Genomic DNA, 19,284 nt, shown 5'->3' on the forward strand with positions numbered 1-19,284 from the left:
AATGTTTTGGTTTTAACATGTTTTAAATTCTTTGTTGCATTTATGTGAAAAATTAGTTTTAAATTTCTTACTTTATGTTTTTAATGATAATTTTCCAGCAACTTAAACTGTGAAAATGTTATATTATAAAAAATTGTTTTGTAAATATATATATATGCATATAATTACAAAACATTTTTTAAAAAACAAAATGTAAACATGCCTAGTATTTTTGTGCTTTAAACTGCTGAAAAATACATCTAAAAATTGTTTTGTAATTACAAAACATTTTTTTAAAAAAACAAAATATGAACATGCTTAGTATTTTTGCACTTTAAGGCTCTGAAAAATTATCATTAAAGACATAAAGTAAGAAATTTAGAACTAATGTTTCACAAATACCAAAAATTTTGAAAAAAAATTCTCGTCTTTGTAAAACATAAGTTCTAAATTTCTTACTCTCTCTTTCTCTCGATACACACACACATATATATATATATAATGCCATGTTCATTTTTCATTCTAACACTAAAATATAACTTTGCAAGCGTCTTGATACTTCTATATTCCTAATGTAGAAAACTTGAAATAGCACTTTTTTTCTTACACTGGGCCATGAAATGTGCAATAATTTTCAAATTTCATTATTTTTATTCTTTCTTAGTAAAGGCTATTTTCTTAGATATTATATTTATTTCTTAGATAAGCTATTAGAATATCACGAGCTTAGGGTTAGTCTTTATATGTAAACTGTACTGAAAAAGTAATATGTAAATAACAGTACCAAAATTGCTGATACCTGTTTATTCTTTCTGAAAATATTCTTTGTTCATATTTTTCCTCCTTTTGATCATCTGTATTTTGTGTATCTTTAATAAAATGTTTCTGTAGTTGATGTACAAGATGTATGTTTTCAGTAAGTATAATTATATTAAATTTGATCACTAACTTTAAGGCAACAATAAGAAGTAGAAGTCTAAATTGCTATGTGCAATTTTTTTTTTGTTACACAAAAACTAAGTTTGTTTATAAATTTTAATGTATTTTTTAAGTATGTATATATATATACACTTGGTGGCCAAAATTGTGGACACTTTTGGAAATTTTTATGTTTTTTAACTTTGTATGCTTATAGAAAATGTTACGTTTCTCAAAATGCAAACTTGTATATATCATTTTAAAGAGAATTTATTACTGAATTCAATACAAAACACAAAATTCAATTATTTGCAATACAAAAAAAGTTATATGTACTTTAATATAAATAAAAAACACAGTTATGAAGTGGTTTGTAATATCTACCTTTACTGGCCAATCACTGTTCTTGTTCTGAGAACCAATCAAATGTTAGTAACTGCCAGTAGAAGCTGACATCATGTTTACACTTGAAAAAATTCATTATTTTGCTTTGTTCTGTAGAAGGAGGACCTGTTTCTTATATACTGCAATTACAAGTAGAAATTTTTGTAAAAATTTTTAATATTTAGTCAAGAAGCAATGACATCAAATAAAAGAGTAGATTGGACACCTAGAAAGAGATGTAATATTATTGTGTTACGAGAAAGTGGTCTTTCCTATGCTGAAATTGCAAGACAGGTGGGTGGTTCAGTGACTACATCTGGAGTCCAAAAGTTTTGTTTACGATATCAGGAGACAAATTCAATAAAAAACAAAGAAAGAAAAGGCCGAAAAAGGTGCACCACATCTATTGATGACAGAAGAATAAAAAGACTATGTCTCCAAGATAGAAAAATGTCATCAGCAGCCATCAGAAGTGATCTGAATGATGCTGGTGTTTCTGTCAGTTCAAGAACAATCAGGAGAGAATTAACAGGATGTTGGACTGAGAGGTAGAATTCCACAAAAAAAGCCTTATCTTAATTTTCAGCAACAACAACAAAAAAAAAAAAAAAAAAAAAAAAAAAAAAAAACTGTGGGCAAAGGAACACATTAATTGGACAGATGATCAGTGGTCACAAGTTATATGGAGTGATGAAACTAAGATATCGTTATTCAGTAGTGATGGGAAAAATATGTAAGACGTAGAATAGGAGAAGAGCTACATCCTGACTGCATTCAAGCAACTGTGAAGAACCCAGTTAGTGTTATGATTTGGTCATGCATATCAGCAGATGGTATTGGTCGCCTTCATGTCATCGATGGGACACTGAATGCCAGAAAATACATTGGCACTATTCTAGAACCAAAACTTCTACCTTCCATCAGAGATCTCTTTCCCAACAATGCTTCGTTTATTTTTCAGCAGGATTCTGCTCCTTGCCACACGACCAAAATATTGAAAGAGTGGTTTCGTACAAAGAGCATTAAATTTTTGCCATGACCAGGAAACAGTCCTGACTTCAATCCTATCGAAAATTTGAGGCACCGTTTAAAAACTCTTGTCCGAATGAGGTGCCCATCAAATAAAAGGGAAATAATTGAGGCTATAATTGTTTCCTGGCATCATGTAATAACGGAAGAAGACCTTAAAACTCTTATCAGCTCAATGAAACGTCGATGTGAAGCTGTAATCAAAAATAAAGTTTACCCTAGTAAGTACTGATAACTTACTGCAATCGTCACTATCTAATGTATATTGATAACTATTATCGTTTAACTTTTTTGTATTGCAAATAATTGAATTTTGTGTTTTGTATTGAATTCAGTAATAAATTCTCTTTAAAATGATATATACAAGTTTGCATTTTGCGAAACGTAACGTTTTCTATAAGCATACAAAATTCAAAAACATAAAAATTTCTAAAAGTGTCCACAATTTTGGCCACCACTGTATATATATTATAATATAAAAGGGCTATATTAAATGACAACTTATTTGTTTAATGCAGATACTACAACTGCCTGCCAGAATAACAGTTGATCATATCATTGCAAGTTATGTTAAAGAAAAGGTTTCTGATAAGGCTTTATCTGCAGCAAAGTAATTAATTATATTTTTCTATTAATTTTCCTGTTTATATCAGATATGTATGTGATGAAAACAGTAGAAAAAAACATAGTAAATACTGGTGCCATAAAACATAAATCCATATTGAAGAGAAAGAATTCTGATTGCACAGAATGCTAAAATGTTGACTCCGTAATGAACAGCAAACATGGCATTCGAGACTGATTAAATCATCATTTTTATTTCAATTGACATTTGTGGCTGCAATTTACTTGGCACTAATTATGCCATTCAAGAACATTTACATTTTTGTAATACTGCTACAATAGGAAGAAAGCAAGGGAAATAGCATCTTAAACAGAAGCTAAAGTGTCCAGTTATCCAATATGGAAGCTCACTAAGAGAAGGTTTTGGTTTAGGTTAGAACCTTTTCAAGTATGTGCCTTAGCATCCCTGAGTACTGGTGCAGAATGGACACACTAGTTAGCTCAAGTGGATAGCCATATTGATGGAAATGTTTGCTTAGAAGTAATGCAATGCCTTCCAATTCCATAAAATAAGAAATTGGAAATGAAAAGATAAAAATGGTGGAATTAATTATCAAAAGCATATTCTTCACCACACATGCACAATTTTATATAGAGTATTACATTTTTGATAATGGCATATTTAGTAGCACCACAAAGCAGATGGAGTGAACTAGCATTTTGACTGCACGAAAGCGCTAAAAGTTCATAATTATCCAATATGGAAGCTCACCAAGAGAATGTTTTGGTTTAGGTTTGAAAAGTTTGAGTTCTCAAAATTTTGTATTCAGGTTCTGAATAAGGTATGTCATCAGCTTTAAATAAGCTTTGTGGCATAGATTAATCTAGAAATGGTGCAGTCCAGAAAAGTTAATATTATTTTTAGAACAGAGAGAGGAGCTACTCAAATTAAAAATAAGGAAGGAAGAGACTATTACTAAATTAAAGTATAAAACTCATATACATATTTTTATCTTACATGTATATATAACAGTATCACATTTTTCTTTAAACAAAAATATCCCATTATTATTTCTGCACAATATGCTGCTGAAAAATTCATCAGTTGCAGACAAGAAAGTGAGAAATTTAGAACCTAATTCCCCAAGACCTGAACAAAATCAAAATCAGTACAATCCCAAAATTTCTCCAATAAAAAACATCAGTTAATTAATTTCAAAACAGAAGAATTTCTGAAAACAATATAAAAATGGGAAGAGGAATTCAATCAAAATCTGATTCAACATTATCGAGAGGAGGTAGATCAGATTTAGTTGAATCCCTCCCCCGAGGAAAACCATTGCGTTTCTGTTCATTCAGAATTAGCTGATGAGCTATCTTAAATAATTTAATTTTAATATTTCATCTGAAAATCCTGAATGCCTCCCGACATAGGAGATTTCCATTCATATTAAATAGAAATGCACAAAAACAGTTCCATATGAAATAAATTCAACACCCAAAAAAGTAGAAGAAAAATAGGCACACATATTGAATTATAATTTGAATTAAAATGTATATTACTAAATATATAATACTTAACTGAAAACCATAATTTTGAACTCGCCACTCTCAAAAACAAAGTAACAAAAGACAGCTATCAAAAAGAGAGTAGCCACTAAAAGTTGCTAGTTTGCCACCATTGGTGAAACAAATTGACAAATAAAACAAATTGATGTAAAGTTTGAAATCTCCCAAAAGGTGAAATTTCTATTTTTAGATTTTGAAAAGCATTATAGTAATGCAAGTGAGAAAAAGGAAAAAAAAGAGGCAAAAATGTTAGAAAAGATTAAAATTTTCACATTATGTGCTTATCGCAAAGGCTTAGAATACAGTAGGCCATTTGTTAATAAAAATATAGTCAAGGAAAATGTAAAATAATATGTTTATAAATACAAGTACACTATATAACCCTCTAAAACATCTTTCTTTATCCTTCTCTTATTTGAGCTTTCAAATGAAAAAGGTCACTACTTTGAAAAATTTTATAGGATGTAGACCACTCCACATTTGCTGATGCTTTCTGTGCATACTTTTGTAATTCTGGTAATTTGATTAAAAATTGTGTTTGAATAACGTTTTTAGAGAAACTGGCATTCGAATTCAATTGTTGAAAAATTTAATTCCCTTCTTTTATCAAAAAGTCTTATTTAAGATTATAAATTTTGAGATCCAAATAATCTACAATTATTTATTTTCATTGGTCATGTTAAATTTTAAACATTTGGGTATATGTTGCTTATTTCACTAAGCTTATTATTTTTGAATGTAATATACATTAAATGTAATCAATATAACTGAATGCATTTTCATATTTATTATAATCATTTTCAGAAAGGTTTCTGAGAATCTTAAAATTCTTTAGAAAATAAATAGATGGCATATAAGGGAGTCGAATAAGAACTTCCCAATGGAATACCATTCGTTAGTATGTAAGTAATGTTTGCATGCTTGATAAAGTTATTAAAAAGCAAGAAATAGAGATGATCTTTCCATTTTTCTAGATCTAGAATAGTAAGCGTTTCAGGGAAAAAAATTGGTAGTTCAGGAAGACTTTCATGGATTTTTTTAAGTAGAAGAGATGTGTCTGTGTGGAGATTTTAAAAGTTATAGCAGTTTATATTGTAAACTAAGTTTTTTAATTTTTTCAGTCATTTGAAAGTTACTGTTAATAACCCAGCAATAGTGCTTATCAGCATTAGCTTTACCAAAAACTAAATTACATATTGATTTAAGCTGATATATTATCAAAATTCGTATTATAGTTCTTAGTGCTGTTTGCTATAAATTTAAATTTTACAGGATTTTTATGAAATTTTGGAATTGCATACAAATTCACAAATCTATCTTTTGCAATACAGTACAAAGTTCATAATCCGGATGTCCATTATCTGGAATGATCTATAATCCGGACCTCAAAGCCACAAACTTTACAAATGCGCGTAAAGAATACGCATACATTATATTTTAAGCATGTGCGCGTTGAAAGAAATGTTTAATAAAGTAAACAAATAAATATTAAGCTTTTTTTTTTTTGTAAAATTTGATACCCTTTAGATCATAATTGCTCTTTATTTCATAACCTACGGTTTCATATTTTTAATTGTATAATTTCTGCATGCCATCTTACCAGATTTAAATTGATGGTCTATAATCCGGGAAAACCTCTAATCCGGAATTCCCGACAAGTCTGGATTACGGACTTTGTACCATATAAAGAGAAATTTTCCATTTTTTGTAAAAAGCATTAATTTGTTGATTACTGACTTTTATTTTTGGAAGTACAGTAGGTTGTTGAATTATGCAACTCCTTTTCAATAAGAGAATTATAGAACATTTTTCATAAAATACTAAAATTTTTGCTTGTTTTATCAGTTTTGGTTATAGTAAATTGTTTTTTCAATTGCAAAAACTTCTGAAATAAATCTTTCCAGTTTTTAAGTTCATGAAATCCTTTAATTTTATCAATATTCTTTTTGCTTTGGAAAAGATGAGTTGATAAACTTTCAAAGAACTTGCTCTGAATATGAAATTGTCAGTATCTGCTGAAATGCTTTCGGCTGCTATTACAAATGTATGGTGGAAAAATTTGGTGGTAAAGCCAAAAAAAATTGATGAAATTGATAAAGCACTTGAATAAAAAGTGCGTAGTATTAGAATTGCTACTTCACATGTTGAATATGAGATGGAGAAATGACACTATGTGCACGTAGATTGACAGCTTCGCTTTCTTTTTTTAAATGGCCTAGCTTGAAAAGAAGACTCTGGAATCTCAGCTTTTAAAACAATTGAATTCAGCTATGTATTTCAGTGATCTAAATTTTGTACCTTTTTTTCATAAGCTGCTTTAATTCTTGATTTTATGTTATGTCTAGATTTCCTGTAATTATATGCTTATGTTGTTTACCCACATATGATAGAAATCTCTCTTCATTAAAATGTCAAATTGCAGAAAAATCTCCTTCATGATGGTTGGTAATACTACTACTCAGTTTTTTACTGTACTTAAAGCAGGCAATTAGACTAAAAAAAATTCCAGCAATAAAGAGAATTTTTGTTGAGCTTGTTTAAAGATCTTTTGTAGTTTGAGATCAACAGAACTTTTGTGAAGAAAGTTGATAGTACAGAATCTTTTGTACTTAGATGAATTAAATTTTCATTTGATAAAGTCAAGTTCTAAATCTTTAATAAAGTTATTTCCTCTAAACTTGAAGAAAATTTAATCGTACGTAGATCCCCATGAGGGAATGAATAAAGGTTGTCAGCAATATTCTTGTCCCCCAGACAGTATAGTGGTTAGGGAAGCCTATTATGGTACCGAAGGGCCTGGGTTCGAATTCCGGAGAAGACATGGATGTTTGTAAATGTATAGTGTTGGTGCAGCATGGCAGCACTCTAAATATGTAGCGAGCCAAATGTCCTTTCATGTGGATTGGTGAATGTGGAGAGGGGGGGAAACCACCTTCGGGATGCTCTCCCTCAAAATTGGGCATGAAAAATAGAAGTCCCACCTCTCTTTGGAGTACGCTCTGGCAACCATTGTTCTATGTAACACAGAGATAACAACAACAACTTTCTTCTTAAAATTAGGCTTATTAAACAAAACTTGTTATTTTGATTATAGTAATTCCACTTAAAGAAATCTGTGAAAGTCTTCTTGAACTTCCAGATCTTTTTTCTGAAATGCTTACTATTCTAGATTAACAAAAATGGAAATATTTTCTCTATTTTTCGCTTTTTAATAACTTTATCAAGCATACAAACATTATTTCCTACAAACAAATGGTATTCCAATAGGAAGTTCTTTTTCGACTTACTTATGTAACCTCTTTTCATTTTCTAAAGAATTTAAGTTTCTCAGAAACCTTTCTGAAAATGATTACAATAAGTTTGAAAATGCATTCATGTATATTGATGATATCATTACATTCAGCAATAATAATCTTTTCACCAGTGGTGCCAAACTGGCAACCTTTAACATCTACACTTGCTTTTTTGATAGCTGATTTGTTCCTTTGTTCCTGACAGTGGTGAGTTTAAAATTATGGTGTTTTGTTAATTATTATATACAGTCAAAAGTCTTTAATCCGGACTCGTCGGGACTTTGGCGATTCCGGATTAGAGGTTTTTCCGGATTATAGATCATCAATTTAAATCTGGTAAGATGGCATGCAGAAATTATAAAATTAAAAATATGAAACCGTAATTTATGAAATAAAGAGCAATTATGATCTAAAGGGTATCAAAATTTACAAAAAAAAAAGCTTTATACTTATTTACTTTATGAAACATTTCTTTCAACGCGTGCATGCGTAAAGCATACATTACGCATAGTTGAAATTACAAAATTGCAACCAGAAAACTATTTGATGTGTATTCGTGATATTTATAATGACGAGGAATTTGATTTAAATCATATCAGAGACGGAGTACATCAATATGAAAGACTACATTTAGTAAGGAATTATAAGCTGAATAAAATAAAAACATCTGCCCTGAAGATGAGGATAGTGCTGACAGATCAACTTCCGGTTGATTGCGCGCTGCGACGTCCCCCCCCCCCCCCCGCAGAGCAGCGTGAAATCGATAAACAGATTTTGGAATGGTTAGAGAAACAAAGGATATGCTTTTATCCATTTTTTGCAGCAATTCCACTTTTTGTTTGATGGACATCAAAACATGCTTTTGCTTTGTAGATCCTTTGGCAGCTCCAGAATCAGAAATTCTTTTTGACATGATCAAAAGTTCAAGCTTACTTCTATAAAATTGCTCTAACATTCTGCAAAAAATATTAAGCCGAATCCAATTAGAAGATTAGGGAACAACGCAGTCTGAAATAGATAATTAGATAATTTTAGCTTACCTTATACAGTCCGTTATACATTAAACGAGCATGCGTAAACGCAGAAAGTTTGTAGCTTTGAGGTCCGGATTATAGATCATTCTGGATTATGGACGTTCAGATTAAAGTCTTTTGACTGTATTTAGTTATATTACTTTCTAATTTTAATTTTAATTCAAATTTTCTATGTCTATAGGTGTCTATTTTTTTACTTTTTTTTATGTTGAATTTGTATGGAAGTACCTTTTTACATTTTTATTTCATATGAATGAAAATCTATTGTGTCGGAAAGGCAAGAATTTTTGGGTGATTTATTATAATTAAACTATTTAAACTAGTTCATCAGCTAATTTTGGATGAACAGAAACGCAATGGTTTTCCTGGAGGAGGGATTCAATTGAATCTGATTTACCTCCTCTTGATAGCATTGAATCAGGTTTTGATTGAATTCCTGATACTATTTTTGTATTTTTATATTGTTTTCGGAGTTTCTTCTAGTTTGAAACCAATATCATAAAAGAGTTGATATTTGGGGGGCAAGAATTTTGAAATTTTACCAGTTTTGATTTTTTCATGTCTTTGGAAATTAGGTTCTAAATTTCTTGCTTTGTGTGTGTGCGTATGTATATATATATATTTGTGCATTTGTATATATATATATATATTTGTGCATTTGTATATATATACACACTTTTGCAAAAAAAAATCAAAGCATCATGAAGGAAATGGTTGGTTTTGATGAAACTGACTATGTGTATAGCTCATACACAGATAATAAAATGATTAAAAAATCAGTTATATTACTTGTTCACGGATCACAATCTCCCATTGAGTGTTCAAATTAAAAGTTGATCGAACTGCTCATGGTGGCAATGCATGCTTGAATTCGTTGAAGCAAGGAGTGGTAGAAGTTCCTAATGTCATCCTGTGACACATTCTGCCAGGCATACATCAGTTGTCGCTCCAGATCTGCAATATTTTTCTTGCTAGCCAAGGAAAAGTATCAACTGCACGGAGACAGTCCAGAGATATGTGAGCGGTATGTGGCCTGGCATTATCTTGTTGGAAAATGGTCCCAGGATGATGTGCCATGAAGGGTAATGCAACCAGCCACAGGATGATAACAACATTTTGTTGAGCTGTTAAAGATGTATGGAGAATGACTAAAGATGACCTGTTGTCGTAAGAAATAGCACCTGTCTGTATGCCTTTGTAAAACAAGGCTGATTGGAACTGCTGGCCCCATCCTCTCCAGACACGATCACAATGGTCATCTGCTTCAAGAGTGAAGCGGGATTCATCACTGAACACTATACGATGCCAGTCTGATGGCAGTCATGATGATCGACTGTGAAACCATCCAGACGACTCCGCTGATGTTGTGGGGTCAAAGGCAAATGTCTTAAAGGCCTCTGTGAGCATGACCCCACCTCAGACAAGGACCATGATATGGTGGGCAGTACCATGGAAGGTATAGACGTGGCTGTAGTGCGTTGAATAGTCTACAATGATACCGTTGAGGCAGTTTGGGCTTGGCGAACAATCATCCTATCTTGCCTTTCATTTGTGCTCCTTGGCCTTCCAGAGCCTTCATTTCATCAACAATTTCCTTGTAGAAACCGTTGCTGCCAACATCTTTGCACAGCAGTGTCTTTACGTTGCAAGTGGCGGCCTATTGCTTGGTATGACCATCAAGCTTCACTCAACCGTACAATGTGACCAAGTTCGAAGTCGCTTAGTTATCTGTAAGGTCTTTGATATCGTCGTAATGACATCTTTTGTTGCTTCTTTACAGAATTACAATGGCAGCAACAATAATAAAAAAAATATATATATAAATTTTTCACCTCTCTTACTGCTTTTATACTTTGCGAATTGTGCAGTAGAAATGTGCGCCATGATTGCAGTTCCTGTTCATTTGCCTTGAAACATTGATCATTTGCATGTTTGATCGAGATGTTTTTGCATACCAAATTTCATCACAATTACAGAAGTCCTTCTTGGTGCTTCAATTTTTCTGCAAAAGAGTGTATATATATATATATATATACATATATTACTAGAATGATATGTAATTGAATTTTTGAATTTTTATTTTATAGGGAAGCTGTTATAGTAACAGTAACTAACCAAATTAGAAATTGTTTCAATGTTCTGCTAGGAAAAATGCTGTTGTATAAATTTGAACGACCACAATATGCAGAAGTAAGTTTAAGCAAAGTTAATATTTTTTAGGATTACTGATATTTCTTTATTTTTATTTATATAGAAAGCAAAATATTTAATTCTGATGAACTTATTTATTCTTTATTACATGTTATCGATTATATGCCAAAGTCGCTAATCTGCAATTTTTTTTCCCAGTGTACATTCATTTTTTGTGTTGTCCTTTCTCTTCTATGAAGTCCAACTTCTGTGAATAATTTTAAAATCGTATGATTTAAAAACCAAGTGCATGACACTTAAATGCATATTTCTTAAAGCAACTGTTATGCATGATTTTGGTGTGTAGATGGCAATATGAAAATAATATTATAAGTCTCTATACTGTGTATGAAATTATATCGTTTATATTAAGTTTCATGTTCAGTTTGAATGAATGTTGAATGCTAAATTTATGAATAAAAGCCTTTAAATATTCTAATCAGGTTGAGGGTTTGGCAAATCAAACAAAATATATAAAGGAAGGCATTATCTCATTGCATGCTTTATGTATCTGTTGCATATATGCGTACATGAATGCATAAATATTTGAGGATGTGTGCTATATTTATCAGGTGTAGCATATCTGTTTTGAACACATTGCTTGGATAAATTCATATGATGTATATATTATCATTAACAGGAGATACCAGTATGCTGATCTTTTGGACTGAAATATTTTTCCCTTTGAAATGTGTGAAATGTGAAAGCAAATGCACCTAACCAAAGATTATCATGTTCTAATTACTGCTTAAAACTAGAAAGCATAGTTAGTCCAAAAATAGTCGTGTATATCTTAAAAAATTGAACTCTTCAGAAGTTTTAAAGGAATGGTATATAGTGCATCATTTAAAATAGATCTTAAACTTATGTGGAGTTCCCCTCTCCCCTCCTCTGGTGGAGAAATTTGGCTATATAGGATATAAGGTTATACATAAGTCCTTCAAACATTTTAAAAATTCTTAACAAATGAGTACTTACCTGTACCAAACTTTGTTATACTGAAATGAAAGTAAGCTTATTAAGTTCATGGTGATCTAAAAGTAGCTGGAAAAATAAAAGTTCAGTAACTCAGACAGTAGCATGATTTGGTTTTTATAGAAATGCTCTAAAAAACATGGAAATTTTTGGCTAAAACTATTTGCCATCATGTAACAGGAATTATACCTGAACGTTTTAGATGCTGTGCAGAGTATCAGGCCATATCTAACAGCCTTTGTTGTGAGTGACAGCTGTTACAAGGAACATTTTGCTATCTTATCTGTATTGCAAGTGTGCTGTGCCACTTTGCAGTCTCTGCTGCACTTGGCGAATACACCTCAGGAAAAATATTGACATCTTCATCACTGTTATTACAGCCACATAGCATAGTTGGAGCAAGTCCAGGTCACTTTAAATAAAACTTAAAATTGCTATGTTCAGACAAAATATGTTAATTTAAAATCTACTAAAAATTTATTAGTTTTTATTTGGTGAAAAAATGCAGGAAAAAAAATTTGCAAACACTGATAACATCTTTAGAATGTGGAACACTGAGATTTAAGCCAAAATAAAGATTTATGGCTAATTTCACTAAATCACCTGCCCTCTGATTTCCAAAATTCCCTGCTATCTACAAACATAAAGCTAATTATGAGGATTTTAAGATCCTGTAAAATGTTTATAATTGTCTGAATTTTATTGCAAGCTTTTCCGTGACACCAATTTTGCATATTAATTGTAATAAGGAAAGATAATCAGTACTTATCAAAACCAGTGCAAGACTTTTGAATCCATTTCACAACAAGAATTAATTAAAACAGCATTCATTCCTAATTTTTATCATTTGAAGTCTCTTTCATGTTTATCTTTATATGCAAGAAAACTAAGGCCAGCTTTATCGTTCATCCTGCTTCTGTCAGTAAAACAAAGTAGTTAGTACTCTTCTAGAATACATCAAAATTGACAATATTTGGTAGGGTTCCTGTTCATAGGATGTGACAGAAAAGAAATCAGAAGAGTGCCATCAAGAAAATTGGACAAAGAATGCATAAAAATACTGTCCTTCATTGCAACATTATTCAGCATTTCAGTATCAATAGGCAGCATACATACCACAGGTAACAAAAAAGCCTCATAATTAAGAATTCTTTAGCCACAAGCAATCTTAAGAGAAATCTTTTTTGGACTTTCCTTAGAAATTTCCCATAGATGAGTTCTCAAGATATGAGAAAAGAGTGAAATGAAATGGCTGTAAGCTTTCATTTCACTCTTTTTACAGGGTTGCCACGCTACCTGGAAAACCGGGAGAACCGGGAAAAGTCAGGGAATTCGAAAATTGACCAAAAAATTCAGGGAAAAGTCAGGGAATGTAAGTATTTTTGTCAAAATCTGGAAAAGTCAGGGAAGTTCATACAATGATTCCGCCAAAAAAAGCGATTTTTGCGCCGACGTCGGAAGAGATAACTTTTTTGGCGAATTGCCTATCATGTGAGTGTCTGCTGGCATAGAGCCAATTTTCGCATCTCCAATTTGATTGCCTTTTAGAAAGGCAAAGCAAGTTTCCCGCAACTTTTGGTTTCCAGTATTCTCGAGAATCGCATGTGCATTGCATGAACTAAAGAAAGTACCTGTTCTCGTATAAAACAAAATGGGTTTAATCTTAGTATACGGTACCATGGAGGTTAGAATCAAAGAATATGTATTGTAAAGAAGGAAAACCTCTCTGCAACAGACGTGGTTCCGTTCCATCATAGAGGGAAACAGCTGTGCATGCGTGATATATCTGCCGCCAAAGCTGGAAACCGGTGTCGAAGTTCGAAGGTCACGTTATCAAGAGTTCATTAAATGAATATCCTTTAAAATTTCTTTAACCACTTGCGCTAAAAAGACGTGCCTTTTGTCTCAAACTGCGAGCGACGTGAACACCACGTCGATAAGCATTTATCGCAAAAATGAAAATAACATGGTGCACACGTCGCCTAACAACGAGATTGTTTATTTCTCGAGTTACAGCTCTGGATTGCACTCGCAGATGCGGAGCGGCGTAAATGAGACACTTTACCACTTGCTATATTGTAGCGCACGGCACCGCAACCGTGAAGTTTAGTCTTAGCGCAAGTAGTTAAACTCCAAATTAAAAGAAAATATTTTTTGGCGCAAGTAAATTAATTCATAGGTTAGTAATTTTCAGGGGGGGGGAACTACGAAAATCCGTTTTTAAAATTATTGCGAAAAATCCAAGAAGAAACGTCCTTTGATAAAACGTTTCTTCTTGGATTTTTCGCAATAATTTACAACGGATTTTCGTAGCTTTCTTTTTGTCAAAGAACGTTTCTTCTTAACACGTTTCTCAATTTCCGGTACACATCGCGGAGAGGGAAATTCTGGCCGCCAGGTTCCGTCGCCAAATCCCTTGGCAAATTTTCCCTCCGCATTCTAGCGGCGTAATAGCATTTTACTTGTATGGAAAATTTTCTTCTTTACATAGACCAAAGAATTAGAGATTCTTTGCATAGACGTTTTTTGGTTAAAATAATCTCCATGTATGGATTTGGCGACATGATGATGCGCAGTAAACGTGTCATTTTGGTCTTGGCGACAATTTTCAAAATCGTGCCAAAGCCTTACCGTATACTAGAATTTTACCGCAAAATCTTTTTAAACTTTTCTTTTTAATAAATGCCTTGCCATTTTGCAGTAAAATAAAAAAATAGTAATCTGTCATCTAGGCTAACCATGTAATATAACTATATTCGCTAAAATATCGTTGATTATTCTAATTCAATTTTTAAGTAATTATCTTTATTTTTATGTTATTCGTAAAATTTAATGATGCTTCTTCCCTCTAAATTTATTAATTCTTAGTAAATAATATTTCTAAATTTCAGGAAATTTTCTCTGGCATAATCTTGAAATTAATTCTAGCAGTATGATGACATACCATCACGAAATTTAATGCACATATTTTTTCTTATGTATGCTGCGAACTAAATATAAAATACCTCAATTTATTAAAATAGATTTCTTTCTTTCGTTTAGCTGCAGAATGTCTGCAAAAAAAGCCTTATTTTATTCCAGATTGGGAAGATTCTAATCTCAATCTTCAATGGAGAAAACAACAACTATTATAATTATATTTGTGTTTTCAAGTGTTAAGGTGCTTTTTAAGAACATACCTCACACAAATTAAATTTACCTAAAATCTAACCTAACTATTTAGCATTGCGTTGTGATTTATAAGGACCGGATTAGCCTCGTGTTGAACTGGTGATGATCATGAGTAATAATTAAATAAAACATACATTTGTTATCCAATGTATATATCTTAAATTTTATTAAGTTTCTTAAGTGGAAAAGTAAACAAAATTATCAAACAAAGTATACCAAGAATAATTAAGAATAAATGTCCTCTGGGATTTATTGAATAATTAAGTGAATTTGCTACATAATACAAGTAATACCATAATTTACCTCTTAGCGTAGCCAACATACATTACGCGGATAGACTGGAATTTTCTTGAAACGCACCTGGAAAACCTGGAAAAGTCAGGGAATTTCATTCTCCTGTTTGAGTGGCAACCCTGTTTTTGGTATCTCTGTGTATGGAAATCGGTGTTTTCAAAAAATCCTAATTAGAATCTACATTTTTGGGCTGCTTTCAAGAAAGACATTTTGGGGCATCCTTGAAGCAGTGCCAAAATATTTTTCTTAATAACTAAACCTCCTCAAAAGCATTATTTTTTTTAGTTTGTTGTGAAAAGGAATATTAAAAGGAATTACTACTGGTAATTCCTTAAGCTTCCTTATTCTTCGTGATAATAAATTAGCTTCCGAAACGCCATTAATACTTTCCATATTTAAGAAAATCTGATTTATATTCAGGGTTTTAAAAATTGGTGAAAACATGTTTTGAGTTATAAATGTTTTCAGCCTCTTATCTGACTGTTATATAACTATTCAGTAACTTATAAACATTATTCAGATATTCTAGGCAAGAGTATTATTTTTTTTTTTCCTTTTAACTGTCTCTAAACCAATATTTTAAATCAGTATTGCAAGAGATTTCAATTATAAGAAAATACTAGTACAATTAATTATGCATGTTACCAACAAAGTATGAAATCTAGCATTCTATAGAATACCTAGGCATTCTATAAAATGCGGAAAACTGGCTGGCAATTTTAGTGTGTTTGTAATAAAATGCAGAAATTGGAAGAGCTCTCTTAGGATTAAGTTAATGTATCATTTCAAAAATTATATTCCATTCTCAAATAATACAATTGTTGACACTCTTAATATCTGGGATAATGCAGTTTTAAAGATCTGTAGTTATAAATGTTGGGGTAAGTGATAAATATAATGTATTTGCTTATTTTTCTATTATTATTCTAAAGTGTTTCAGACTGTCAACATAAAAACTGCTCTGTTTCAGAGCTTGTTATTTTTGGTAAGTGGTCATCAAGTGAAGTCATTATATATATAATACTTGTTCCTATACTTTAAAATGATGAATTATTGTGTTGTTGTAAGTTTTAATGCTTTACTTTATTTGCAGATGCTTGCAGAATATCCTGAATCAAGCATGTGCCAAATATATGGAGCTATTCATTTGCTGCGGATGTTGAGTAAGTTGCATACAATTATTTTACTAGAGATATGCTGTGCTCTTTTTTGCTGCTTTATCTTTTTCAAACTTAATGGATTTAAAGAAAACTGAATTCCTAAATTTTGGAGTTAGAATAAGGGTTTTTGTTAATGTCAATTTCTTCTTAAAATTGTTATTTGTTATAGTGAACATTAATTTGTACTAATTTCTTTTACTATAATTCTCTTATATATAGTACTGTTTTTCATTCTTGTGATAACTCTAAACATATAAGTTTGTCCACATATGTCTATTTGTAATAACAATGGAATAAATATTCTGCTAGACTTTTAATTAAATGCATTGTAAAGTTTTAAAATATTTTTAACTGTCCTATCCTGGTCTTATTTAATTAAAAGTTTAAAAAAAAATAGTGTTCTCATATACAAATTGCTGTAAGACATTAACAGAACTTCAAAGAATAAAAAGGAAATGATATGCAAAAGTAATTGCATTTGGTTTGCTTTATTTTTCTGTGACAGTTTTGGTTTAAAATTAATCATTGTCTGCAGTCCTATAATTATGTTTTTGTCATGTATGACTAAAAATATTACTATGGCATATTTGTAAGTTTTTAATGTGTTCACCAGTAGCAGAATGTTAAAGTCGCTTTTTGTTTGCTTTGCAATTCGGTCCGCAGTTCAAATCCCCATGAAGGAGCTGTCTGTATGGTCGCTTTTGTCATTTTTCCATGTGTAATATGTATACAAGCCAGTTTCCCTTAAAAAGACCTTCACAAAGGCATCCCTCCCTTTGGGCAGATAACTCTTGAGACTTTGCCACAATCACATAAACCAAACCAAACCAAACTAGTTTTTAATGTGTTAATATGTGTAGTTAAAATTAGGTAATAAAAGAATTCTTTTTTGTATATATTTTATGCTGTTTACATATGGTTGAGTCGTTAGATGACAATAAATACAACATTATGAGATTATATACGTAAATCAGAATAATAATTGCATAGATTTTTGTAAGCAATTTTTATTTTCATAAAATTTGAAAATCTCATTTAAAGTAAAATTTTTAAAGTTTCATAATTTTTTAATTAATAATGTAAATATGTGCAGTCTTTTGCAGTAATATAATTTATATCAATATTATTTTAAGGTAAACTTGGTGGAATGTTAACTTCAATTACTACTGTGAAGGGCATGCACTCTCTTGTAGAGCACCTTGAAGATTTCACTAGGTAATTTTATTTATAACGCTCATTAATTACATGTAAAATTTATTAATATACTGAACAATTTGAAGGTAATTATTTTTAATGGGCACAGCAAACCCTTGCATAACAGAGCAATACATTTTAGGTTATATGAGTTATTCTTTTATTGCTGATGTGTCTAAAGAGCTGCATAATAACACAGGCTTTACGTCATTATCTTCAGATACATTTAAATATAAAAGTAAAGAGATCTTGTTCTTAACCTTGATTGCAGGTTTGCCAGTTTTTGAAATGTGAATGTTCATGCATTTTGTTTTTCCCCTTTTAGATTGAAATCGTCAGTGTTGTGCACATCTACAATGTAAATTTCCATATTCTCTGACTTCCAGTGCATTTTTCAAAATTACAAAACAACTTTTTTGTTGGCTGAAATACAGAGTTTTAATACAGTCAAAAGTCGTTAATTCGGACACCCATAATCCGGAATGATCTATAATCCGGACCTCAAAGCTACAAACTTTCTGCGCATGCTTCGCGTTCACGCATGCGCACAGGCGTTTACGAGAGCGCGTAATACCCTTATGGCTGCGAATATGTTTGTGCGCATGCGCGTTTAATGTTTAACGGAGTTATACGCTAAGCTAAAGTTATCTAATTCAGTTAATGTTGCAGATTGCGTTGTTCCTTAATCTTCGAATTGGATCCGGCTTATTATTTTTTGCAGACTGTTAGAGCAATTTTATAAAAGTAAGCTTGAACTTTCGATTATGTCAAATAGAATTTCCGATATATATTTACTACAAAGCGAAAGTATGTTTTGAAATCCGAAATCTGTTTATCAATTTCACGCTGCTCTGCGGCAGAGGTGGGGGCAGAAACGTCATTATTATATTATGATAGATTAGAAAGATTATGTCAAATAGAATTTCCGATATATATTTACTAATATGTAATTTGTATCTACAAAGCGAAAGTATGTTTTGAAATCCGAAATCTGTTTATGAATTTCACACCCGGGATTGGAAGTTGATCTGTCAACACTATCCTTATCTTCAGAGCAGATGTTTTTATTTTATTTGGATTATAATTCTGTACTAAGTTTAGTATTACGTCTCGATGTACTCTGTCTTTGATATGATTTAAATCAAGTTCCTCGTCATTATAATTCGCTTCCGATAGTGAAGAAAGTGACCCAGAGGTTATTGAAAACGAAAACATTTCGATTGACAAATTAGTCGGTATTCTCAACACAGCAATTATAGGACTTGAACAGGGGAACTTTGTAACTAAACAAGAAATTATGTCTGTTTAATAGAATTAAAGAGAAAGTATTATCACATGAAACGAAGCAACTTACATTGAAGGAAATGTTTAATAAAGTAAACAAATAAATATTAAGCTTTTTCTTTTTGTAAATTTTGATACCCTTTAGATCATAATTGTTCTTTATTTCATAAATTACGGTTTCATATTTTTAATTTTGTAATTTTTGCATGCCATCTTACCAGATTTAAACTGATGATCTATAATCCG

At 31.4% G+C, this 19,284-nt stretch overlaps 1 protein-coding gene across 4 annotated transcripts in view; it reads left to right on the top strand.

The window, feature by feature from the left end:
* The window catches only part of LOC118189464 (mortality factor 4-like protein 1), a 57,961-nt gene that overhangs the window by 34,240 nt on the left and 4,437 nt on the right, over window positions 1-19,284 (top strand). For all 4 annotated transcript variants that reach the window (XM_035360080.2, XM_035360068.2, XM_035360075.2 and 1 more), the window contains 4 exons: window positions 2,829-2,920; window positions 10,858-10,960; window positions 16,494-16,563; window positions 17,694-17,775. In XM_035360080.2, the coding sequence (XP_035215971.1) occupies window positions 2,829-2,920; window positions 10,858-10,960; window positions 16,494-16,563; window positions 17,694-17,775 (347 nt within the window). The remainder of the gene's footprint in view (window positions 1-2,828; window positions 2,921-10,857; window positions 10,961-16,493; window positions 16,564-17,693; window positions 17,776-19,284) is intronic.

Source organism: Stegodyphus dumicola, chromosome 1 (assembly GCF_044657685.1).
Source record: "Stegodyphus dumicola isolate Sdum_Otavi_A_Nest chromosome 1, ASM4465768v1".
Classification (NCBI taxonomy): Eukaryota; Metazoa; Arthropoda; class Arachnida; order Araneae; family Eresidae; genus Stegodyphus; species Stegodyphus dumicola.